The sequence below is a fragment of the Emydura macquarii genome, unplaced genomic scaffold (assembly GCF_026122565.2).
Source record: "Emydura macquarii macquarii isolate MOO-44397 ecotype Brisbane River unplaced genomic scaffold, CSIRO-AGI_Emac_v2 contig_587, whole genome shotgun sequence".
NCBI classification, from domain to species: Eukaryota; Metazoa; Chordata; order Testudines; family Chelidae; genus Emydura; species Emydura macquarii.
This window is the reverse complement of record NW_027130724.1, coordinates 12,622,289-12,649,422: the sequence shown is the minus strand read 5'-3', so window position 1 is coordinate 12,649,422 and position 27,134 is coordinate 12,622,289. Positions and strand designations below refer to the sequence as shown.

The window sequence follows — 27,134 nt, the reverse complement described above, 5'->3', positions numbered from 1 at the left end:
GCCTCCTCCGTGCGCAGCGACGCACAAAGGTGGGCTTGGGCTTCGCCTCGCGCGCGCGCTCCCGCCCACTCCCTGCACGCGCACCGCGGGGGGGGGTGTTTGAATGGATGGGCCAAGGCCCGGTAGTCTCAGGCAGAGCCTCTGGGGTCGGCCGTGGGAACCGCGAGACCCCTGGCCCGAGCCCCAGTCCGACTCCTGCTGGCCCACAGCCAATAGGCAGCCTGGCTGCTGAGCAGGGCATCCACTCACTGCACTGCCCGCTTCCCCGTCTTGTCCGGGATGCTAGAGCAGTGACTCCCACTCTTTTGGCTCTAGGGCCCGGGAGACCATTTTTACAACCCTGAAAGGTCACCAGTGACCACCAGCAGCCGCCCTGCCCCCCACACTGCAGCTAGAGGGAAGGAGTTCAGCAAGGCAAGGAGGCTGCCTCCCTCCTTGCTGATATCCTGTCCCCCTGGCAGCAGGAAAACTGCATGTGTCCTGTAGCTCTGTGCATTCCACCTGGCCTGGGTCCTAGGCAGTGGCTCCCTTCTGCAGTCGGGGACGGGAGATCAGTGCTCCCCTTCCTCTGGCTCCAGCCAGGACCCCAGTGCCTATGGACTCAGGCAGAGCACTTTGCTGTGTTCCCTGCCATAGACGGGAGGGGAGCGCTGATTTTTCATCCCCATGGCTGCAGCAAGGCGCCTGCACCAGTTTTGTAGCCCCACAGCAAAGCGCTCTGCCTGGGACCTTTGGCAGCGGCTCACTTCTGCAGTCAGCAGGAGGGGAGCAGCAGGCCACTTTTGGCCTGCAGGCCACAGGTTGGGAACCACTGGGCTTGAGCCTCTCATGCAGGGATGGCTGGAGCTCACATGGGCACCAGGGCTTGGGGAACAGATGCCATCCACTTAAACAAGCCCAGGTGCTAATTCCGGGTGCTGTTAGCAGGTTGGGGCCCATCTGGTCCCGTGACCAGCTATCTCAGCAGTTTGCCCTCCAACAAGAACAGGGACAAGAGGCAGCTAGAGCCGCTGCTCACGAAACTTGTACGTTTACAAAACAGAGACCATGAGACCAGAGACTTGTACGTCTACAAAACAGAGACCAAGCCCCGTTAAAAACATTGTCTGTCCAACACAGGCAAAGCAATTCAAAAACTTGCTAGCCAGCTGTCCCAAGTGTGGCTGAGCCTCCTAGGACCACATTGCACTGTCAGTCACTCAGTCCTTGGCCTTGCTTACATTAGGAAGTTTTGTCAATGCAAGTTACAGTGATGCTCAAAAAACACTGTAATTACAAAGCTTGTGCCTGTCCACTAGCACTCATGTCGCTGAAGTGCATCCACAGTAGGTTTCTAGTAGCATCGACAGTGAAAGCAGAGCACTGAGTGTAGCTATCCCTCTGTGCAACTTGCCACCATGTGCTTCTAGAAGTTGTGGGAAAGCTCGCAGTGCATCATGGGTGTGGTCTCAATGTCCCGGGATGCAGTGATTTATGTCCCATCATTCCATGGCTTTCTGACTGCATTTTTCAACTGCCCGTTTCCTGAGTGTCCGCTAGCTCTGTCTGAAGGGATGCATCTTGCACTGCTCTCCACTGTTGTTGTCGTCAGTGTTCTGAACACATTGCAGCTAGTCATGCAGTATATCATGAGCTCTCAGTCGGAACAGGAATCCGAGGCACCTGACCTGCTGTGTGCCATGCAAACAAACAACGTCGGATTACTGTTTGCATTCACGGAGCATCTGCACACTGTGCACAGCCACTTTTGGGTACATGAAACAAGCACTGAGTGGTGGCATCGCATCATTATACAGGTCTGGGATGACAAGCACTGGCTGCAGAACTTTTGAATGCGCATAGCCACCTTTATGAAACTCTGTGCGGAACTTGCCTCTGCCCTGTGGCACAAGGACACCAGAATGAAAGCTGCCCTCTTGCTGGAGGAGCACGTGCAATTGTGTGGAAGCTGGCAACTCTAAATTATTACTGGTTGGTCACTAATCAGTTTGGAGTCGGGAAGTGTACCATTGGAGCTGCGTTATACCAAGTGTGCAGGGCAATTAATCGCATTCTTCTACAAAGGACTGTGAGTCTTGGAAATGTGTGTGAAATACTGGATGGCTTCCCTAACTGACGAGGCGATAGTTGTCACACATCCCAATTTTGGCACTGGACCATCTGGCGATGGAGTATATCCATAGAAAAGGGGTACTTTTCTATGGTACTGCAGGTGCATGTGGATCACTGTGGGTGTTTCACTGAATCAACATGAGTTGGTCAGAGAAGGTGCATGATGCACGAATCTTCAGGAACACTGGCCTGTACGGAAAGCTGCAATCAAGGACTTTCTTTCCAGACCAAAAGATTCCAATGTGGGAGATTGAAATGCCCATTGTGATCCTAGGAGACCCAGCCTACCCTTTACTGCCATGGCTCATGAAGCCTTATACAGGCAGTCTACATAGCAGCAAGAAGTATTTCAACAACAGGGTAAGCGGGTGCCAAATGACCATTGAATGTGCATTTGGCAGATTAAAAGATCACTGGCAATGCCTTTATGGCAGGTTAGACCTAAATGAGGAAAATATTCCCGTGGTTATAGCTGCCTGCTGTGTGCTCCATCATATTTGTGAAGCTAAGGGTGAAAAGTTTCCCCTGGTTGGAGCGTAGAGGTGGATCACCTTGCAGCTGAATATGAATAACCAAATGTCAGGGGTATTAGAGGGGCACAATGGGGGGCCATTCAAATCAGGGAGGCCTTCAGGAATTATTTTGACATCAATAATGTGTCTTTGTAATCAGCACTGTGCCATGCTATGACTGCTATCCAGCTTGCACTGCCTATCAATGTGAGGTGCGACCACCGTGTTCAAGAGACAAATAAAGACGGCTTATTCTTCACAGAGTATGTTTTTATTAAGTAACAATTATTCACAACACAGATGAAAAGCTGGACTGGAGGAGAGAAAGCTGTGAGGGGCACTGTAAACTGAACTCCTTTCTTATGAGGTGGAATATGAATGATCTGTCCATGCATAACAAAGTAGAAGCATTCAAGAGATAATTTGGAAATTGGTCTTCTGAATATGAAGAGGAGACTTCTAGTAATTTCTCCTTGTTTCACATTTTGAGGAAAAAGAGAAGCCAACTCAAAAGCACTCCCAAAATCCTGCAACTACTTTCACTAGCCAGGATTTTTGGCTGTCTCTGAATTGGCACCATTTAACTTTAGTTGCTGAAGTTCAAAGCGCGTATTTCTTTTACGTATTTCTATTTACATGAGTCTACTTTTCCTCTTAGATAGAAAAAGTAAAAACAAAATAATTATCTGTTAGTTTTGTCATTTTCAATCATTTCCCTAGTTCAAGCTTGTGCATGGCATCTGTCATCAGCAAAACAGTCAGTCTAACTGAATAGGGTTTTAAAAATGTACTTCCTTTAATTAAAATTTGCTTTTCAAAATTTTATGTTTATTTAATTGATTCTGTCAGGGTTACAGTTACAAAATGTTGTCCGGTTAAGATTAGCCATCTTAAGAGAGGATGGACTGAACAACAGTTTTGAACCACTTGTTAGCTCTGTTAGTTAGGGGAACTGTGCTCCAATGTGAGCCACTGTCCCTCCTCCCAGTTGAGGGTAAGGGCCCAGGCAGGTACACATGCATCATGGAGATGAATGCGTGGCTGTGTAGATGGCATTGATGGGAGGGCTTTGGCTTCCTCAACCATGCGATGCTGTTCTCGGAAGGAGAACTTCTGGGAAGAAATGGGGTCTACCTGACCAAGAAGGGAAAGAGCATCTTCGGACACAGACTCACCAGCCTAGTGATTATGTTCAAAGGGAACATAAAGTAGATATAAAAAAGGTGACCTTAACAGAAGCCTAGATGTTGGGGGATGAAATGGAAATTAAAGTAGGTCATAGGAGCAATAAGAGGGAGAATAGTGGGGGAATCTGCACAACATCTTAGATGTCTATTCACAAATGCAAGGAGTACAGCAATAAGCAAGAAGAACTGGAAGTTTTAGTACACAAGATCAATTTATTTAATTGGTGTCAGGGAGAGTTGGTTAGATAAGTCTTACAACTAAAGGTTAAGATTCTGTTACAGGTATTTTTAGTAATTGTCAGGGACAGGTCGCGGGCAATAAACAGCTGCTCCAGCCCTCTCCGAAAGTAGTCATGGAATCCATTACATTATACATCAAGAATGTATGCTCCTGTTCCAAGAGCCAGAAGGAAGTGAAACGCAGACCAGGTGAAAGTCTCTGGTAAAGATAAAAGGAGAAAAAACAGGGGCAACGTCATGGGTAGGGGTCTACTGTAGACTACCAGATCATACAACAGAAATATCAAAACACAAGACATGGCAATAATGTAGGGCTTTAACTACCCAGGTATCTATTGGAAAAGTAATGACATAAAACATAATGACCAGTAAGTTCTTGCAAGGCAATGGGAACAACTTCTTGTTTCAGAAGGTGAAGAAATTAACCGAGGGACAACCATTTCATACTTGTTTCTGATTAACAGGGATTTGGTTGCAAATCTGAAGGTGGAAAGCAACTGGGTGAAAGTTATTATGAAAGGATAGATTTCATGATTCGATGGAAAGGAAGGAGTGAAAGCAGAATAAGGACAATGGACTTTCAAAAGCAAACTTTTACTTACCAGTTCTGAGTTTAAGTCCCACGGGAAGAAAATGAAGGGCAAAAGGTGTTCCGGAGAGCTGACAGTTTCTCAAAAACATAATACCGAAGACACAAAAGCTAACAAGATGCTAAGGTAAGATTGGAAGAATAGTAAGAGGTCAATATGGCTTCATCAGGAGTTCTTTAATGATCTGAAAATCAAAAAGTGGAAACATGGATGAATTAATGAGGAGTACAAAAGAATAGCACAGGCACGTGGGGGGAAAAGTCTAAAAAGGCTAAGGCACACAATGAGGCTATGTCTACACTGCTGAGGGAAGTCAACTTTTTTTAATTTGACTTTCAGCAACTGATTTTTAGAAATTGCAGCAGAGTGTACACACTATGCTGTTTGCGCTAGTCTCTTGCATTCACACTGACCAGCCTTAATTCGAATTGGAAAGCAGTGCAATGTGGGCAGCTATCCCATGGTGCAACTAGCCACGGTGGCTGTTGGGATGAGTGTCATCATCCCAGGATGCAACGCTGCTTCCTCCCCTTCTCCCCCACCCAAACAAACAGGAAAAGTATTTTTGCACCGTTTTTTTACTCCCTGCAATCACCATTGCTGCAGAGACATGGAGCCAGCTCAACTCTGCACTATAATTGTGAGCGTGACAAATACATCGTGGCTTATCATCGATTATTTTAGAAATAGAGCAAGAAGCCCAAGCAGAGACAACACCGATGCCACCAAGGCTCCCTCCTACAAGACATCGAACAGAACAATTCCCGATTGCTGCAGGCTGTAATGAGTCATCTGAAGTCCATGGAGGGCCGGTTCTGGTCGAGGGAAACAAGCACAGACTGGTGGGACTGCATCATTACGTAGCTGTGGGATGATGATCAGTGGCTGCAAAACTTTTGGATGCGAAAGGCAACTTTCCTCGAACTGTGCTTGAAGCTGTTACCTTTCCTGAAGCGCGTGAACACTCGCTTGCGACAAGCTCTGACAGTGGAGAAGAGAGTTGCCATCGCTCTCTGGAAGCTGGCAATCCCCAACTATTAACGCTCGGTTGGTAATCAATTCGGTGTCAGTAAATCTACAGTGGGCATAGCCATGAATCAAGTGTGCAGTGCCATAAATAGACTTCTGCTACGAAGGCTAGTGACTTTGGGAAACGTGCAGGACATAGTGGAGGGATTTGCCACAATGGGCTTCCCAAACTGCAGGGGGGCCATTGATGGGACGCACAACCCCATCTTAGTGCCTGCACACCTGGTGACTGAGTGACATAAACCGCAAGGGGTACTTTTCCATGGTCCTGCAGAGGCTTGTGGATCACAGGGATTGTTTCACAGACATCTATGTGGGGTGGTCTGGGAAGGTGCATGACACTCATATATTTTGTAACTCGGGGCTGTTCTCTAAGATGCAGGCAGGCACTTTCTTCCCTGACCAAAAAATTGACATTGGGGGTGTGGAAATGCCCATAGTAATCCTGGGGGATCCTGCTTACCCCTTGCTCCCTGGGCTAATGAAGTCATACACCGGTCCCCTTGACAGTGACAAGGAGTGTTTTAATAAGCGGTTAAGCAGTTACAGAATGGTTGTAGAATGTGCCTTTGGGCATTTAAAGGGTAGATGGAGGAGTCTCCTCACTAGGCTGGACATGAGGGAGAATGGACATGATGAGGAGGAGGACATGAGGGAGATATCCCTTCTGTGATATCTGCTTGCTGTGTTCTTTATAATGTGTGTGAAGTGAAAGGCGAAAGGTTCCCCCAGGGTTGGGCTGTGGAAGCAGAAATACTGTCCACCAATTATGAGTAACCAGATGCCAGCACTACGCTGAGAGCTAACCGCAGAGTGCTTTGCATTAGGGAAGCTTTGAAAACCAGGTTCTACAATGAGATGCAGGACTGATTTCTGTTCCTGTATGTTGTTTGCCTTTGGTGAACCCCTCCCCCCCCCAATGATATCTGTGCCCACCAAATGCCTCCTGAACAAGATATGATTTAATAAAGAAACATGTTGAAATGATGCAAAACTTTATTTCTGAACATTCAAGTCATGAGGGAAGGGGGAGTGTTCATTCACTGTATCAAGAGGTAGGGTAGTAGCTTGCTGGCCAGTTTTCTGCTCGCTGCTGCTTTCTCCTCCGGGGTGGAGGTGAGTACGTACTGCAGCCTGGACAATTTCCTCCGTGACCTCTTGGGGCTGGGGGAGGGCGGCAAAGCCCGCAGTTGAGGAGTATTATGGAGGGGCTGCAGCGGGACTCTGTCCTGCCTCTGCTCCTCCTGAAGCTCCACAAGCCTCCAGAACATGTCTGCCTGGTCCTGCATGATTCGCAGCACTTCCTGCGTGGTACTGTGATCATGCTCCATCATTTCTCGGCGACTCTCCCTGTCCATGTCCATATTCTGTGACAAGGTCAGCCTCCACGCTCTGTGCTCTGTCTCTGCGGCGTTCATGAGCTCCGCAAACAAGTCATCTCTGCTCTTTTTTTTCCCCCCGCTTCCTAATCTGAGACAGTCTGTCCGCAGCATTTCTTAAGGGTCGGTCCAGTGCCCCAGTGTCTACAGAATGAAAGAAAAACAACAAGGTAGCCACAGTTAGCATAGTGAAGAAAATGATACAAATGTAACAATTTAGATAATGATCCGCTGATAGAATGTAGAAAATGATCCCCTGAAAAAATATAGCAAATGATTTCCTTGATACAATTTAGCAAATGATCCTCTTTCTCTGCTTGTATTTTAAACCCTTACAGAGAGGAATTGCGGATACCGTGGGGCGCAGGGAGGAGGCTATGCTTAAAACACAGATTTGCTGGACCCAGTGGGGTATCAGCAGTGTTCCGCCATGATGCAGGCTACCTTGATTGCAGAGAAGAATCCTACCATGGAGGGAAGAACATGACAGCCCTCCTCTGAAAGCATTTCTCATCACATAAATCAGCTGTTCCTTGGTTAAACATGCAGTAGTCACCGAAACACCTGAAATCTACTTTGAGCCCCCCACCCAATGAAAAAGGACAGAAATGCAAATAAGAAAAAAAAAAACCTCACCAGATGTGCCTTTCCTGGGATCATTTGTGCTGTCCTGTGTGCTGGTGGACTGCTCGGGGGTCAGGAATAAGTCCTGACTTTGTGGGAGAACTGACACCCCGCTCTCCTGCACCCTGCTCTCCTCAGCTTCCTCCTCCTCTTCCATGGAGTCCTCATCATTGTGGACTGTGACCGAGCAGAGGTATTGATGCTGCGGGGAGGCACCGTGGTGGGATTGCCACTGAGAATTGCATGCACCTCATCATAGAACCAGCATTTTTTGGGCAAGGAGCCAGAGTGGCTGTTAGCTTCCCTGGCTTTCTGATACGACTGGCGCAGCTCCCTGATCTTCACTCGGCACTGCTGAGCATCCCTGTGGTGTCCCTTCTCCAGTATGCCCTGGGCTATCTTCCCATAAATGTCCAGATTTCTTTTGCTGGCTCTGAGCTGAGCCAGAACAGACTCCTCTCCCCACAGCCCGATGAGGTCTAAGACCTCTGGTCGACTCCATGCTGAAGCACATTTGGGTTTTGCAGTAGCCATGCAGAGAACAGTGACAAAGCTCTCTCCACGCTGGCAGCACAGGAAATGAAAATTCAAATGTTACCATGGCTTGAGGGGAGGGGACTTTTCCTGCTAGTGTGACCACTGAGCAGCACAGCGCGACTGTCCAGAGCAGTCAAAATGGGGCATTGTGGGATACATTCCAGAGGTCAATTAATTTGATTTAAGTTCTGTTGCATCTACACTGACACTAAATCGATTTAACAAATTTGAATTAGGTGCTATGCCACTTGCAGAGGTAGTCTTAAGTCAATTTTATAAGCACCTTAATTCAAATTAACAGTGGTGCCAGTGTAGACGTGGGTGTAAGTAAGTCAACTTAAAGTCTCTTAAGATTAAGGTTATTTAAGATTAATCCAACTTAACCTAAGTCGCCAGTGTAGACCAGGCCTGAGTTACAACTAGAAAGGGACATAAAGGTAATAAATTCTTTAAGTAAATTAAGAGCAAGAGAAAGACTAAGAAAAACACAGGTCCTCTACTTAGCAGGGAAGGAGAACTAATAACTGCTGACATCAAGAAGGCTGAGGTGTTCAATGCCTATTTTGCTTTAGTCTTCACTAAAAAGTGAAATAGTGACCAGATACTCAACACAATATTAACAACAAGGGGGAAAGAGTGCAAGCCAAAATATGGAAAGAAAGAACATTTAGATAAGCGGGATGTATTCAAGTCAGCAGAGCCAGATGAAATTAATCACTGGCTACTTAGGGAATTAGATGAAGCCATCCTGGAACCCTTAGCAACTATTTTTGAAAACTCATGGAAGACGGGTGAGGTCCCAGAAGGCTAGAGAAGGGCAAACATAGTACCTATCTTTAAAAAGGAGGACAAAAAGTACCCAGGGAGTTATATACCAGTCAGCTTAATTTAGATACCTGGAAAGATTCTGGAACAAATTATTAAACAATCAAATTGTAAGCACCTAGAAGATAATCAAATTATAAAGAATAGCCAGCATGTGTAGTTGCACAACTACAAAATGGGGAATAACTGGTTACACAGAAAAGGATCTGGGGCAGATGTTCCCAAACTGGGGCGCACCCCCCTGGTGGGGAGGCAGAAGAACATTCAAGGGGGGTATAGCAAGTCCTAGGCCAGCCCCCACACTGGGGGTAGGGAGGAGCGTCACCCAGCCTCGCTCTGCCACAAGCTTTGTTTTGGCCCCATGCCTCAGCCGCAGCAACTGGCTCAGCCCTTGACCCAAACCACACCCCCCCCAACTGTGGCCCCTATCTCAACCACAGCTGGGGGGCACAGACACAGGTAAGGGGGGGAGCACGGTAAAAAAATTTGGGATCCACTGATCAGGGGGTTATACTGAATCACAAATTGAATGAGAGTCAATAGTGTAATGCAGTTGCCAAAAAGGCTAATATTCTGGGGTTTATTAACAGGAATACGTATGTAGGTACACGGTAGGTAATTGTCCTGCTCTACCTGGCACTGGTGAAGCCTCAGCTGGAGTACTGCACCCAATTCTGGGTGCCACACTTAAGGAAAGATGTGGACAAATTGGAGAGAGACACCAGAGGACAGCAACAAAAATAACAAAAAATTTAGAAACCTAACCTATGGAGAAAGGTTAAAAAAAACTGGTCACATTTAGTTTTTTTTTTTTTTTTTGGGGGGGGGGGGGTTGTGTGTGGCGGGGGAGGGGAACAGACACAGAGGAGGGGACCTGATAAGTTTTCAAATACGTTAAGATCTGTTTTTAAAAAGACTGATCAATTGTTCCTCATGTCTCGTGAAGGCAGGACAAGTAGCAAAAGGCTTAATCGGCAGCTGGGAAATTTATGTTAGAAGGTTTTTCCTGGTATCAATCTAGAAGGGTAGTTAAGCTCTGGAATAGGATTCCAAGGGAGATTGTGGAATCCTGAGCGTTGGAGGTTTTGAAGAACAGGTTGGACAAACACCTGTCAAGGATGGTCTATGTTTACTTGATTCTTCCTCTGTGCAGGGGGCTGCACTTGAGAACTTCAAGGCCCTTTCCAGATCTATATTTCTATGATTTTATGAAAATACAAATCCCCCTAAAATCTATTTTTGAAAAAAAAAAAAAAATGTTTTAAGAAGTATTTAAACACTGCCATATAGCGTTTGCAACCCAACATGACAGCATGTGCTTTAGTGCATGAGAAGCAGAAAGTGCAAATAACCAATGTGGCGTTAGTAACTTCAGAAAATATGTAAAAACATATTTTTAACCTGACATTTAAGGCAAAGAATGAGTCCACTCTCCCACTCATTTAGTGTTGTAAGAAATATATTTATAAGATATAAAATGTAATAGAAAGGATGGGGGTAGGGGAGGTGAAACACTGTGGACATGAAAAAATAATGCTGAGTTCATTTGCTTATCACAACATTGATAGAGCTTTATTGTGCAAAGTGCAAAATGTATTTGAAACTCTCTAACTTCGGTTGGCATATCAGAATCTATAGCTAGTGGCAGCAGTCTCATTGAAAAGCAGTTTCATTAGAGATGATCTGTATAGCAGCCCAACATTAGAAATTGCAAACTGTTTTAATACTGCTTTATAAAATTAATATTATTTAAATAAAATGCCTAATGTTGACATGATTTATGGAACCTTCATGCAAAACTAGTTAAACTGATCTGTATAACTGTGACATGGAAAATCTTGTTATTTAAAGATTATTTAGATTCTATGGCATTCAACTTAAACCCAAACTGTAGCTAAATACTGATGAACTGGGTCACGTGCTGCAGACCGAGATCCATAAAATGCATATTGTTATTAAGTCACAACAGACAGGATGGCTTAGGTGGCTGGTAAAGTCTCTTGTCCCATGCTCAAAACTCAGCATTTATTTGGTACAAGACCTGGCCTGTTACAAGAATGACAGAATTACGCAAGTTTCCTTCATTGGTTCATTTTAGCCCGGTTAGTGCTCTGAAAGCTCCTACCCACCTGATGATTGTCTATTGGCTCTTGTGAAATGAATGTATTGACTCAGTTCACTTCTAAATGAACAGGAATCCAACATCATTAAAACCACCATCAATAAAAGCTGAAATCATTGAATGGCAGCCTCACCAGAAATACCCAGAACTGACTAGGCACTGAATAGTAAACCCTCATTACTAGACTTCCAGGTCAAGGTTGAGACATTGATGAGATGCAGGGAAGCTTGTGCCATATCCTAGTGGTTCTGGATCTGTTCTGAAGATAAACAGACCTTCATTTTCCATTCAACAGCTTTCAAGAGCACTAAATTCATTTTAAAAAAAAAGTAATAAAACCACTGAGATAAGCTATTATTTTAGTTGTTGTATAACAAAGGATCAAATATCTACTGGTACCTAGACACCACTCTGATAGGTGCCTTGAAAATATATAGGAAGAGATACTGCAAATAATTTGACCAATTGTTCTTTTGTGTAACAAATTAAAAACAAACCAATACAGCAAGTTTCAAGGAAGAAAAATTTATTCCAGATGCCCTTACAAGACAATATGCTCTTCAGACAAAACAGACAGTATTCTGGTAGTTTTAAAAAAATGATTACACCTTTCTTTTCAAAGAAAAGGTACCCAGGTCTGGCTGCTTTGATGCCAGTTTAAGGGTATTTGAAAATATTTTAGGACAAATTTATAATGTATTATTATAATATGCATTTGGTTCAGGGTAAAGATTAATGGATGAACATTCCTATCTGGTTCTATATCAGTTAACACATGGGCTCGTCCACGAGTATTAGTGCTCCATTGGTTCTTCTGCCTTTTCTGCAGGTTCCTCAGCTGGTGGAGCAGTCTTGAGGAGAGAAAAAAGATTTTACTATAACAGGGCAGAAGACAAACAGGAAAGAGACAGCTTTGCACTGGAATTAACTGTGTCAGAGTGGCAAAATGCAGCCCACAGATGTACGAGGTTCCCATAATCCCCTCATTAATATGGAAACAAAGCAAGCAGAGGTGTACAGGCTCCAACATGTAATACTCCACCTTCATCAGACGCATAGTAAAACTGCGTGCTGGGACCTACGGTATCTGCAAACTGCACCTCTGAGTTTAAAGGTCAGGATAATAAATATTTTACACTGGTATGAGCTTGACATGTTCAAAACACTTTACAAACAGGGTAGAAGCAAATGTATGCAAGTTCTGAGTGATTCTTAGGCTTCTACCAAGTCTCTATTACCTCCCACTGTCCAATTGATGGGCTAAGGACCCACGAAATTTCATGCAAAAATACATATTTTGAAACAGAAATGCTTCAGCCATCAGAGCACTAAATGAGATAGTTGCTGTACATCTGTCAACTATGCAAATCCATGTATTCTATCCACAGGTCATTATAAACCAATCAAAGCACAGGCTTTTACACAAATCTTTTTATCCCTATAGTGTTTAGGCAAAAACCTGCACTAATAATTCCCATTCACATGCCTACAAAAAGCAATACAGCCTCAGCTTCTGACCACTTCCCTACACCTAAAACCTAGATACGAGAGATTTAATCTAGAGTTAGCAGGATTAGTCAAAGTATGAGTGGGGGAGAAGAGCTATATCAGATCAAAGGGTAAGGAGTAGAGGGTTAATACCGAGACTGGGATTAGAAGGGAGTTGCATAGTGGGATTGGTTTCAGAAGCGGAGAGATCCACTTTTGTTTGGGATATATGAACTGGGAGTTCTGACGCCAGCAGCCAGTGACAGTCAAGGTGAGAAGATGGAAACAACTTGAGAGGTTTCTGCTAATTCAGTTTAGTCTGGTTAAATAGACTCCTGGGCCTTCGTCCTCAATCTTTTAGCAGACGATTGTAAATACCACCTCAAACAGGAAGCAACTCAAACTATTTTAAATAACCATCCTAAATCTCTACTAGAATGTCAAAGCGTCAAACATCTGAAAATAAATCTCCCCTCCTGCTGAAGATAACCAGACTGTGTAGCATGACTAAATACATCAATCGCCAATATACAGTCATTCCACAAAACCGGTGTCCAGTAAGTCACATACCTTTCTCTGTGGTCTCTCTTCAAGACCCTCCAGGAATGGCGCCACATCATCGTCATCATAGATAGTAAACTCCATGTCTTTGCCAACAATTCCAATGGAAACATTCTGTTAAGTAAAACGTTGAAAGAACTGAGAAACTGTCTCTTGTGAATCTCTGACTTTATGTAGCTTTTACTCGGGAAATATATCAACTACAGTTCCCTCCTAAGATTAAGAAACCTTTGACATAATGAATCTAGTAAAGGAAAGAAAGAAATTCTCTATCAGGATTTACTTTATGGCAGGCTTCCTTAGAAAAAAAGTGAGGGAGGCTCACTTTCTACAAGGATGCTATCATGATCCAAGATGGTATCAGTCAAAAAGCAGTTCAGTGATTTCAGATGTAACAGGTTCAGCTTTCTTCTTTTTTTGCTTGTGTTTCAGCATTTATAAACAAACATATCAGGTGATTTTTCAATGCTACTGGTTTCATTATATTTTTAGTTACTTTAATGTAAATATTTGAACAAACAAAACTGTCTAAGATTAAAAGCTTTTATTAACCCTGATTCGAAGCCCATTGAAATGCATGATTCTTCCTATTGGAATTCAATGGATTTTGAATCAACCCCCAGGAGTACCCTCAGGAAAACATTGCTGTATTAAGTTTCCTTACACCAAAAACAAAATGCAAGGCTTGTCTGATCATAAACTTAAGGATAATTGAACAGTCCTAGGGCCAGATTCTGATTTTAGCTCTGACAGTGTAAATCCATAGTAATCCCAATGCATTAAATAAACTATATTTCTTTTCAATTAGATTTAAAGTAATTTCAGGTTATTTATCTGATTACCCAGAATATCTGAGTCATCTTCCATAAATCTTTAAATATTAAAATTAGCAGCCTTCTCTCATTGTCTCTTATCCTATGCATTCACTTGAGTTTCTCAAAGGATATGGGAATGTGATCTAAGCATATGCTTTAGGAAATAATGGTCCTAAGTTGTGTAAAGAGAAATCTTTAGAAAGTGGATGACACTTAAAAGATTGGTCTATTAACATGGCACAACTGTGCAAAATTAATGATCAAACTGAAGAATGTGATGTGATAAGGAAAGAAATTCTGAAAATACAGGTACAAGTTATCTAGGTGGAGGTAGTAACAGGTATGGAAATTGGCCTAGAAGTTCAAGGCTTTATAAAATGTTTGTTATTCATGTGTAGGTTTAGTCATCATTTTAAAATCCATAAAGACTTTTCTTAAAAATAAGTTCTCCATATGATGCACAATGATTTACTTTGTTTGATAATTAATGGGAACTTCATAAACAAAGAGAACTTCCCTGTGCAATCCACTGGTCATATGGCTTTTATTGATAGCCTGGTACTGTACCTGAACATTACTACTACTGGACATGGAAAATATTTAATGAACACTTGGACATAGGCATGAATGAACAAGCTAACTTCATTACTACTTTAGCAATTTAAAGATGCAACTCCACGTATTACGTATATAAAACTCAAAAAATGTAAATAAGAAAAAGTATGTCAAAAACAAAGAAAAAACATAACCATCTGGAATTCCATTGAGCTTAACATGTGAAAGTAGTGGAAGCAGATTATGCTTCATATTATGCTCCAAGAGGTCTTCGGCAGCCCCAGAATGCGCAGGATGAGGCTAGGCCAAACAAAGTTTCCAATGGGGGCTACCAGCCAGAAAGCGGACAAAAAAAATACACAATAGAATTATTTTTTAAAGTTACTTTAATATAATTGTTTAAAACAACTGGCTCAGATGAAAAATTCTCATTGATGGTGTTTTACGAGCTCCACAGAAAAAAATTTAAGATACTAAAATTCCCCTTGCACTGAAAAAAATACATAAAAGCTATATTATTATAAACCTAAGGACAAGCTCTCGGGGCAGAAATCATGAGATAAGAATCAACCCCCTCAACTCTCTTTATATTGTTTTCTGCTGAAACAGTACTCTGTATTAAAAAATTCCAAAAACACGAAGGTAAATACTTTATTTTGAAGAAACCAACAGCAGATTCTAGCTAAAAGCATTATAGTAAATGAACGAATAAGCATAAAGCTGGGTTACTTTATGTTGCATCTAATTTTGCCATGTTCAACAAATCTTAAATAATAATCAATAAAGTTAATAAAGTAAAGAAGAGCTATCCTACACAGAAATTTATGAAACTTCAATAAGAAGGGAAACAGTCTTCTATTTAGCGATAGCATTATTTCGCTAAGGTCAAACACAGAAATTTCATAAAGTTACACTATAATGTATAAGAGTAAGACCCAGAACTGATAGTACACCATATGGAATTAGGCTCACAATTTCAGTATTTTGTACCTAAATACCAATGTATGATTCCCATACTTAAAACAAGGCTTACAATACCCATCCATTTATCTTACAATACCCATACTTATCAACTCGTACCATTTACAATACCCATACTTATCAACTTGTATCCTGGTGTTTACCTTGGTGGTCAGATCCTGTTCTGCAGGAAGGGTCTCTCTGAGGGCCCGCAGACCATGTTTAACTAGCTCATTCAGATTACCTACAAACAATACACCAGCGGTAGTCAATTATTTTTTGTCAAGGTCCAAATTTCTTGATCAAGGTATAGTCAAGATCTAGACCCCAGAGAAATATTTAAAAAAGAATAAGTAAATAAAAAGATTTCAAGGTCCATTCAAAAGCATCAAGCAGGCCAGATTTGGCCTGCAGTCTGCCTATTGACCACCCCTGCAATACACTATAATCAGAAAAACAGTTAATGTACAGGATTGTTTCCAGAGATCCTTCCTCCCTTACCTTCCATTCCTACCTGGAAAAATATAGTCTGGCTAGCTCTGTCCCCAAACTGCTTTACTCATATTGCTTCTTTGATAGCTAACTGGAGAGCCAATACAAGTATGCCATAAGAAATCAACCTCCCCTGCATTCAAGATAACTAATTAAAATCACAATAGTATTACACTCTAAGATAATGGAAAATAAATATATTGAGGTACTTATATGGTCTCTGAGCCATAATACCAGAGCTGATTTACTCCCCCACAGTTCTTCAATGGCCTCTGACAATTAATATAAAATTAATTTGGGATTTAAAATCTACTTCATATTTACAGATTAAATATTGTGCAAACAAGTCACATGCATATCTTGAAATACTATCTTCTCTTTGAAATGGAAGGAATAACACTTTCTCTAAAAACAAAATTCATCCTGTTTAACTCTGTATCAGGTTCTCTAGGCACTCTTTCCTCTATTTGGTCTGCTAAATAACTGAAGTTAGACATGAAAACCTGCAGTGTTTTGAATCTAGTTTCCTTCTGTCTCCTGATTGACATTAGTTACTTCTATTCAGCTCTTATATCCTCCCTTCTACACAGTAGAATAAATATCACCAGATAAGATGGGATATAAATAAGAGCAAGCATATATTTTAAAGATAATTAGAAAATATAATAGGTCTCATCACTCACAGTCAACAAATTCACTCATGCGTCTCTCCAAATAAGTTCGAGCTGATTGTGAACGAGCACCAATGGACATAGCTCTGCAGTCAAAATAGTTTGCAGAGGGACAAGTCTGGAAGATGTGAGGACCCATATCCTGGCAAAAAAAAAGTGTAAACTATATAAATTGTTCACAGGAGAGCATGCAGTTTCCTAAAAGATTTTTTTAGCGCTAACTCTGTCACATGATGTTTGCGTCATATGTACACCAAGGTATGTTTTATACCACGCATCACATTGCTGTTCTTACATGGTTGCTTCAAGCCTCAATTTTCTAGATTGCCCTTTTTCATTATGTGCTTTAATCAGAAGTTTTTATGCAAGTACAATGGATGGCACTGAAAACCCTGTTTCTCTGTAAAAAAATCTATAAATTGTATTGAGCTTATATTATGAACAGCTCCCATTTTATGACCTGGAGTAAATATTTCACATATTTTCCATTATTTCCCAGATGTCAACGCAAATTTCCTCAGGCTGCTACTCCCTACAACTTACTTAGTTTGTAAGGTTATCAGGGAAGCAACTGTCTGTGCTATATAGAACAAGCTGGGTAACCAATTGGAGACACCTTAAAGGAGCCCTGATTTTCAGAAGTGGTGAACACCCATCCTCTGAAGGTGAAGCTTTCTTAAGCTATTTCATTTTGGGCCCCAAAATCATTAGTCATTTTTGAAAATCTAAGTCACATGGGTTTATGTGCATGTATATGCATACATATATACACATGCCCATGCCAAATCCAGGGACCTGTAGAAAAAGTAGTTCTTACAAATGTTAAATGAAGGTAATTTTCAGGATCTAGAAAGAAAGAGGTTCCTTTAACCATATGAATATTGCTAAATATTGCTATAGTCAGCCTCCCTCTCAAAAAAATGTTAGTTGGTGCATAAAATGAAATATTTTATTAGCTGCTTTTTTTTTTTTGGATCAATGGAAATAAGCACATTTGTACTTACATCATAACCGGCAATGAGCAGTCCTACCCCATATGGTCTTCTGCCATATCGCTGTGTTGGTATCTGGGTTTCTTAAACAAGCTAAGGAATCTTCACAAAGACGTAGTTAATACTCTAAAATTTATTCTTAAACCAAGTAAACTCCATCAGAACTGCTATATGGTTTGTTAGCCATTTCCTGTGGTAAAAACAAAAACTTGTTCCAGAGAAACAGATCTCATCATCTATCTTGAGCACCAATCAGATCTATAGCAATTAAATTCTCCAGACAAAGCGATTGGTATATTCAGGCAAGTAATGAGTGACTGATTTTATGCTAGTCTGGCCAATTTTATTCCCTTTCCCTTTGATGCACTTGCGGTTATCAAGTACAAAGAATGTACAAAATGCTTAGTGTGTTCCAGAGAGAAGCAACTAAGGTGAATGAAGAAGTAACATCAAATGTGCTTTTTCATCAGAAATTGACATTATCTGGGGCATTTTAAGTGTTCCAGAAAACAAGTATTCAAAAAATTGTTTCTAGTGCTGCAATAGGTCTCCTACAAGGGACTTCATTGCCTTGTCTACTAATTCAATGGATGAAGAAAAGATAGCCTCCCAAAGAATAAACACGATCTTGCATCTATTTCCTGTTAACTTTCAAAGCAATGTTTGTTTTAAATAAAACAAATAAAAATAAATGTTTTGATATAGGAGTTCTAAACACAAGGTGACAACTGAAGTGAATTTTAAGAAAAGCATGAAGTTATTACATGTTATATCTCAAACAAAAAAGGATACTGCTTCCAATTAGAGACACTAGTCGGGACACGGGAAGAGGTCGGTCAAACACAAATCTAGAATCCAGACACTCCTGACGCATGAAATTACTATAAAAAGAGTAAATAAAAATATATGGATCACAAAACGAAGGGAGTTTCTCCAACTTGACATTTTTCCCCCTTCAACTGTGCGCGCGTGTGTATATTACTGTTTCAGCACTGCCTATGGTGATAAAAAAGGCTAAGAGGCACTATATAATTAAATTTTATCATGACCCATCATAGTTGTTTAAAAGACCACATGCCTGAAGAATATTGTACAGCGGAAGCTCTATGAATGAAGGTAAAGCAGAAATTTATAGAATATGCAGTGAAGAGAGGTTATTTGGAGCAAAATGAAAAATTAATAGGAAATATTCCTTTGTAAAGTTATTGCAATGAATATTTAAATGGTCCTTTCTATCCCTTTTCTGTCCCTTCCTACACAACTGAGGAATCCTCCTTGCTCATTTTATACTTATCCCATTTGCTGGAACCACACAGCCAGCAGACAGTTCAAAGCAATGCCTCTATAGAGTTTATCTACTTCACTAGCTGAAGGAATTAGTAGCTATGTGTACACTTCTGAGACTGCTCAGTCCAACCAGCTTGCAGAAGCAAGACTTTGGACAAGGAATAAAGTCTAGCAGTTAAACCCTGGCACTACTGAAGTCAACGGGAATCTTGACATCAATGAGAACCTTAACATTTACTTTAATAGAGCAAGGACTTCACCCCTGGTTTCTTGCATAGTAGTGCAAGACCAGTAACTATAGGCAAGTTCTCTTTGCTGGCCCCATTATATGACAGTATGAGATATCTCTGTGTTTTTATTTCATTGTTACTAGAACATTGTACACACTGGTGACTAAGACACTCACCACAACAATCTTGCATCAGCAGTAAGCCCGGCAATTGAGATGCCAATATGGTTGTCAACATATAGGATTTTTTTCTGATGAGCTGCCAACTCAGACTGTGCTCTCTACAAACAAAAAAGCCAGTATTAATCATAAAAATTATTATGGCAAACTTTAAACAATGTGTCAATCAATGGGAACAATGCTTAAAAAATTGTGAGCAACTGTCAGGAAGGACTAAAACTATAACACAAATCTGTAACCTTGCAAAGGATATAAGAAGTGAAGGGCTGATCCCACCCAAATAAGAAACCCTCTGACGGAAGAAAAAGTGGGCTTTCAAGTAAAAGAAATAGGAAACAAATATATATAAAAAATATTTACACTTCCTTTTTTGTTTTTCTAACTAAAAATAGAGAGTCAAGTGAACCAAGGTATATTTGGCTTTATAACTGGACACTTTGATCCATTTCTTCCATTTCCACCACAGCATTAAAAGCATTTTATCATAGGTTAATCAAAATATTAATAGATCTACATCAGTGCTCAAAGATATGAAAATAAGTTTTATAGTATATACTTTCTAATGTACAAAAAAAAAAGTTATAAAATTCATCTGCCCCAAACCAGAAATCTCCCTCCCCTTATCTGACATTTTAATTTAACAGTGATAAAAGCTTTGGATTTACCATTTGTTTGCTTGCAAGAAGAAAAAAGTAATTCTGTTTTGTTTCTTAAATTTACCTTTAGAGCAACCAGAACAGCATGGGTTTTTGACTTCAGCCCTACAGTAGCTGAGCCTTGCTTCACAGCTTCCATAGCATATTCTATTTGATGAATTCGGCCCTACAGAATGAAATAAATTAACAACTATAAGACTGACCCTCCATACAAGAGAAATAGAGACTCTGCAATAACTAAGCACTAAGGGTGAAATCCTGGCCCTATTAAAGTAAATGAGAATTTTGCCATTGACTTCTGTGGGCCAAGATTTCACGTAAGATGAATTAAGAACAGAGTTTTCAGTCTCAACTGAAATCAGACCTTTAACTACTTTGTGGGTTTTTTGGTTTTACTTTTATCACAATACTGAAAGATCCATCAGAAGTAACTGAAACAGTCCTTTATATTTCATTTTGTCCACTTAGATAATGGAATTTCAGTCATAGGGAATAAGACACTTCTTGTCTCAGAAGACTTTGAAACCATTATGGGCTGTCCCATATACATCCATTTGTTGATTAATAACTGCATGGTTGACACAGAAGACCACAACTCATGGGTCAAAGTCCTTTCCAGTCTTTAAAGGGTATATTCTTGATTAATACAAAGATTGACAGCATGCACCATTAAGGCCTGATTACTTCTTAGTGGCACCATAAACAGGAACAGACCCAAAAATTATTATTATGGTGCCACATCACTGCACCTGCTGCACAACCGCATTAAATCCACCTACTAAAATGTTTTTACAAGAGAGTTTGTGGAGAAGTAATTTCAGTCAGTGGAAAGTAGCTATTTTAAGTGTTCTTTTAAAAAACATCTTTGTCATTAATATAGCACTTTTTACAGTATCAAGGTACTTTACTACAAAGTATCCGATAAAAAATAAACAGAGCAGTAGTGAAAGTAGTAATTAGGTATCAGTAACACATGTCTTAATGGAATGTTTTGATTTTTAAAAAAAATCAAACAGATGAATACCAGGAAATTTAAAGTTAAAGTCACACGTATGAAAAGACTGGTAAATACTAAAATGCAGAGTTCAGGTACCTAGAATGCAAACTCCGTACTTATGTCTAACCCCATATAATATTTGCGTATCACTAACAAGTACCATATTTGATTAACAGAGATTACTGGGCTGTGCATCCTGGAACACTGGTGCCGGAGGCATATTAAATCTCATATACTTCAGCATTTCACATGCAGCTTCAAACCACGATACTTGCAGGTTTTTATACAGTTTAGTATGTGTGGCATAAACCCAAGGGCCTATCAAGATTTCTTCTGTGGATAGTTAAGTTACAACCAGGGATGTAAGTGACTAAACATTTAAACGGTAAGCAGCGGTCTTACCATTTACTAATTAGTTTAAATGCTGCCCTTGGGGAAGAGGTGAGGCGCAGAGCCCAGTGAGGCTCCTCGCCAAGCGAGAGCTGCCCAGCTGCGGCTCTGCACATGCGCCAAGTGTGGAGCTGCCATGCAGGGCTTGACGCCTCCCTGTGAGTGACAGCTGCCAGGGGGTGAGGCACGGAGTTGGGTGAGCTTTGGCATACGTAGAAGTATAGTACTCACATACCATGTAATGGTCTTATAGAAGACCAAGTGTAGTAACAAAACAACTTTCATTCAAGGATCTCAACACCATAGCTTGAAAATTTTACCAGACATTTACCAGTGTGCAATCAATACTACAGAATAGGGAAGGCCCAAGAGCAAACTTTTAAGATTGTAATGACTGTGGAAGTATGGCTTCTCAACACCGCCAGTTTCACTTGCCTCAAGAAAACACACTACACAACTGGTTAACTGCTTTGAAATAGGATCTGTCACAGTGTAGAAGGGCACATGATCTCACAGTAAAGATCTGTGAAGGCAAATCTAGGCCTCACAATTTTGAAAATAAACTTGAAAAACTCAACGAAAAGTAAAACAGACATCCCTGCATCATTTTATGCTCAGTTCAAGTTTCCAAAGTTATCTTCACAACGAGGGCTAGAAACCATTTTAAGTTGAAATTTTATTTTCTGCAGCTTACATTTGATGAAAATCTTCAACAATAATAATTTCAGTGTAGAAACAAATTTTACACTATTTTTACACTAACATTAATAAACTTTAAAAATAGCTTACATCTCTGAGTTTGCTAAATACAGAAGTGAATCAGTTTTCAGATCTCAAAAGTCTAATTTGCTAGAACTATCTGAAAAAAGTTGGACTCAAAAACTATGCAAAGAGACCATTTTAAAATTCTTAAGCTAATTAGGAGGTTTGCTTGTTAGTTTTCTGAAAATATTCTGTACTCAACACTAACTTCTGTAAGTTTTGAAAGGGTATACTATATTATTTATATCAAGAGGTTTAATTCCTGCTACCAGTGTAAATCTCAATGCAACCATAACTTGGGGCCACTATGAGGCTTCCATAATTACATGGAACATTGCTGTAATATAGAATGTGTAGATGCATAGAAAATTAAAAAGGCACTGTAGATACACAATGTTAGTGCATCAGAGAAATCTTGCCCTTTTGTAATTCAACTTTTCAATTCTCTGCATTTTCCTACTAAATTTTACATTTGTAAATATTAAATATATTAAAATCAATAAAGTTGCTTATGTACACCTATTATATAATTGAATGTTTGTACATTTCACATTACAAAAGCAATCTGAAGTGTTGGATGACTGCTCAAATAGCAGTTCTCCAACATTCAGGGTTTAAAAAAAAATATGCAGTACTTCAAAAACCTTTTTCTGAGAAAGGAGGGAAAAAGCTCCCAAAGAACTAAACACACTCCTACTGAATATATCATATAGTAATATTTCTTCTGCACAAAAGCAAAACACTAGTTAATGAAATTATTGTAAACCTCTTAACAATAAAAACAAAAATTACAAAATTCATCCTCAAAACTGTAGATTTAACAATTCCCTGGTGCGTTAGGCACATAGTATTATTCATACTACGCTTTAAAACATCAAAGGTTGCTCTATGGAGCAACACTAGCAGCATCATATTCCTTGAGCTACCAAAACAGGACATCCACTACCTTGATGCCACTACCATAAAAGTGAAAAAAGAGAAAAGGAAAAATGGAAAACAAGTAACAAGATTATATTCTTTTACCTGAGGGCTCCAGACAGTGACATCATTGTCATACTGGTTGCGAAACTGAAAAAAAAAAAAACAATTCATTAGTATGAAATGAATATACAGCTGGAAAAAGAAAGCCTTCAAGCTTTAAATGATATCAATTTTCTTTGCTTAATCCAACAGACAATTTCTCCAGTCTGAAACAAGAACACGACCACAATATATTCTCTTCTACATTTACCATCATTATTTAGTAAACACAATATTACTGTGTCAGCATAGTACTTACTGCGCTCTGAATTACACCTCAAAACGTTTTCAGCATAAGATACATAGTATACATTTAACTTGCATTATGACCCTATACCCACGCTATAGCACTTTGGCAACAGGAAATTGAGACAATTGCTTTTTAAAGACATTTAATCCCAAAGGCATCACTAGCCTCTTAACATATTAAAGCACCTCTGCATATTAGCAGAAAACAGCAGCAACATAACTGGGTATAGCTAGTTTGGGGACAGGGGAAATCTGCTCACTGCAATGTAATTCTTTGAGGAAATATTAAGAAATTCCTATTAATTTCCTGCATGGGTTAAAAATGATTCTGTCAACATTAACTAACACCAATCCCATATTTTCTACTGGTTTTTTGGGTGGGAAGCCAGAGAGTTCAGGCCTGGGCAGCCAATCAATGACAACAAAGCTCTCTTAGGAGCCTTGTTACTGGTGAGGAATGCCAAGCTGCTGCTGTCTAGTCTTCACTGCTAGTATTTGGCACACAGTGGGCAACTGTGATATTACCTGGCAAGAATCAGGTCAGTTTCATTCTGCTGTTACTTAAGAAAATTCTCAATAGTACCCAGGGTAGGCATGGAGCTATTCACTGTGTGGAGAAGAAATATTTATACAGAGCCTAGGGGAGCATTGAGTAGAAGAGTTGTCGTCTTCTCCCCTCCAGGAGCCAGAAAGTTACAGAGGTTGAAATAGCAGAGACAACCTTTTGGCAGCAACCAGGAGGCTGAGGAAGGTAAGTGGAGACCTCACTCATCCTAGCTACAGCCAGCTGACAAGAAACAAAGATATGGGGGGGAAACAAAATACTCTTTTCTACAAATCTTAAGGAGGAAGGGCTTCACATTTATCTTGACACCAAGGTCTTGTCTATACTACAGAGATTTATTGTGCTATCAACTTTGTAGATCCTCCATACACTTGTAAAATACAGTCAATCCAGAGACAAAGATGTTATAGATGATTTACAGTGTGACATATACATTTTGGATTAGACTTGTTTTTTCCAGGGAGTAAATATTGATTTACATTTCAGCCCACGTTGGTTTAGTGCTAGCATGAACAGCACTAAAACAGTTCAAACTAGAACAATTCAGACAGTCCTCCCACCACTGGCCCACATATGGCCTTTCAAAATCCCCCAGCTCAATCATTCTGTTCCAGTTCTGTTGACACCATTTTTTTGGTGAATGGAGATGCTGTAGTCCCAAAAGTAGACTATACATTCTGACTGAAACTACAGTTGTCCCTCGGTCATCTCTGTAGTTTGCAATACAAGAGTATTTCTGTGGTACTCTGAATGCTGTATTTGTCACAAATCAAACCAGAACATGCTACTGGTGCTCACTGAGACTGAAGAAACAAGCAGATCTTCCTTACTGAAGCCACTTAACACTAACTGAGCTGATCTCAACAGCTGCAATTTCTGACCTGGTTACCACCTGATAGCTTCTCCCCATACAAAGCTGCTGCTGTTGTGGAGGTGCTCAGGTTAGAACTCCTGATTTCAATAGTGAAAAGTTCCAGAGGGGTAGCCGTGTTAGTCTGTATACAGCAAAAACAACAAGTGTCCTGTAGCACTTTAAAGACTAACAAATTTAATTTCTGCAGGCATAAGCTTTTGTGGGCTGTGACGAAGTAGGTTACAGCCCATGAAAGCTTATGCCTGCAGAAACTGAATTTGTTAGTCTTCAAAATGCTACAGGACTCTCGTTGTTTTTGCTGATTTCAATAAATGGGACTGCTGACAAGGCATTTTCCACAGGTTGCAATTCTAAAAATTGCTTCCCCCTTGGTCCTCCAGAGTCTGATTTATTAGTTTTGTCACTCTGCAAGGCTCAAACTTTTTGCCAGCTAGCTGACATATGGTGGGTTGAGATGGAAAAATGAGACTATATGTGGAGTTACAGTTTGTTTGTTTTGATGGATATTAGTTTTATTCTTCAGCCATTCCACTTCATTATACATATTGTGTGCAGTGAATTTTAGGTTTGTACTCTAGATCTTAAAGTTGTAACAGTATACACTGAAATAAATAAAAACTGCTATGAGAGACTATAGCACAGGATTACATTGCTATAACAGATGATTTGGGAAATACAAATGTGTATTACATAGCTGCTGTTTTCTACTTCGTTCTTGATGGGTTAATTAAAAAATACTGCCTAATGAATAATAAGTTTCTAAAGCCAACTGTGATTAAGTTAATAGGCAATGCTAGCTTGGAATTTAAACATTAAAACTTTAGCCTCCTTTCTTGTAATAAGTGTCTAAACAAGAGTCCTGGGCCTGAAGATAGTCTCAGCAAAGTCACTGTGCAAACACATGGACCATCAATCTAACTGTTCATTGTTCCTAAAATAAGGTCCCAGTTCAGCAAGTTACTTAAGCACTTGTAACTTTAAATATGTAAGTACTCACTGACTTCGGCAGGACTGCTCACATCCTTAGTTAAGCATATGCTTAAGTACCTTGCTGAATCAGGGCCCACAACCTCAGTCATACAATTTTACTGAAATTTTTTAATTTTATGTGCTCTGATTTTTGTTTGTTTTTCCTCATAGGAACTTAGTGAACTAATGATTTTAAAATGTACTGAAATAAGAGTTTGTTTGCACTTCACAACTATAAGAAAACTATACAAAAGCTACAGGTAAGTAATCTATTTTCTTATAATGGCATCTTGTAACTACCATAAAATGACAGCAAAAAGCTACTACTGACATGGTATAAAGCATCATAAAACTCTTGGTTTACATGAAAACTCACACCACTCATCATGTTCACAGTGTTACTTACAAATGTAAGTGTCTGGGCTTATTTTTTATGTTTCTATAGGGTGACTATAAAATATTATCTCTCTTACTGCATATTAAGGCATATCTAAAGCATGTGAGCTTTGATTTTTTATGTTATCTGTCACTTCACTCCTCTTTTCAGAATTAGAAACTAAAAGCAACTATAATGAAAGTTGGCTCATGCTGGATGGACCGATGGGGAAACATATACGATATAGGTTTGGCTTGCGTGCTGAGAACATGGGAGGATTATATAGGGCTGGGATCAGCCATCAGGAGCTCACCATCAGGAGCTCATTCACCTGCACATCTATTAATGTAATATATGCCATCATGTGCCAGCAATGCCCCTCTGCCATGTACATTGGCCAAACTGGACTGGCACTACACAAAAGAATAAATGGACACAAATCAGACATAAAAAATGATAACATCCATAAACCAGTCGGAGAGCACTTCAATCTCCCAGGACACTCCGTAACTGACTTGAAAGTTGCCATACTTCTAGAAAAAAACTTCAAAAACACTTAAGCGAGAAATTGCAGAGTTGGAACTCATATGCAAACTTGACACAATCAAACTGGGTCTGAACAGGGACTTGGAATGGTTCTCTCATTACAAGAAGTAACTGTCACTGTTCACACATTCTCACCTTCTAACCAATGGTTGTGAATAGGCCTCATCTACTCTAACTGCATGGACTTTGCTAACACCTACCCTCCCCATTGTTGCTCCTTACCCTTGGATGTATATATATACACCTCCTATCGGATTTCTATTTCTTGCATCTGAGGAAGTGGGTTGCAGCCCACGAAAGCTTATGCCTGTGTGTGGGGGAGTCAGTCGCTCTGGGGTGGGGT

The 27,134-nt window shown here is 40.4% G+C and overlaps 1 protein-coding gene across 2 annotated transcripts in view; it reads right to left on the bottom strand.

The window, feature by feature from the left end:
* Nucleotides 1-11,663: 11,663 nt before the first annotated feature.
* The window catches only part of PSMA1 (proteasome 20S subunit alpha 1), a 505,652-nt gene continuing 490,181 nt past the window's right edge, over nt 11,664-27,134 (bottom strand). Inside the window, exons 2-10 of one of the 2 annotated variants that reach the window (XM_067540726.1) lie at nt 23,216-23,261; nt 20,108-20,209; nt 19,385-19,488; nt 18,484-18,572; nt 17,704-17,774; nt 16,712-16,841; nt 15,701-15,780; nt 13,216-13,320; nt 11,664-12,008 (exon numbers count right to left, since the gene is read on the bottom strand). In XM_067540726.1, coding sequence (XP_067396827.1) covers nt 11,952-12,008; nt 13,216-13,320; nt 15,701-15,780; nt 16,712-16,841; nt 17,704-17,774; nt 18,484-18,572; nt 19,385-19,488; nt 20,108-20,209; nt 23,216-23,261 — 784 coding nt within the window. In that variant the 3' untranslated portion in view covers nt 11,664-11,951. The remainder of the gene's footprint in view (nt 12,009-13,215; nt 13,321-15,700; nt 15,781-16,711; nt 16,842-17,703; nt 17,775-18,483; nt 18,573-19,384; nt 19,489-20,107; nt 20,210-23,215; nt 23,262-27,134) is intronic. The other variant, XM_067540725.1, reaches the window with a different exon arrangement.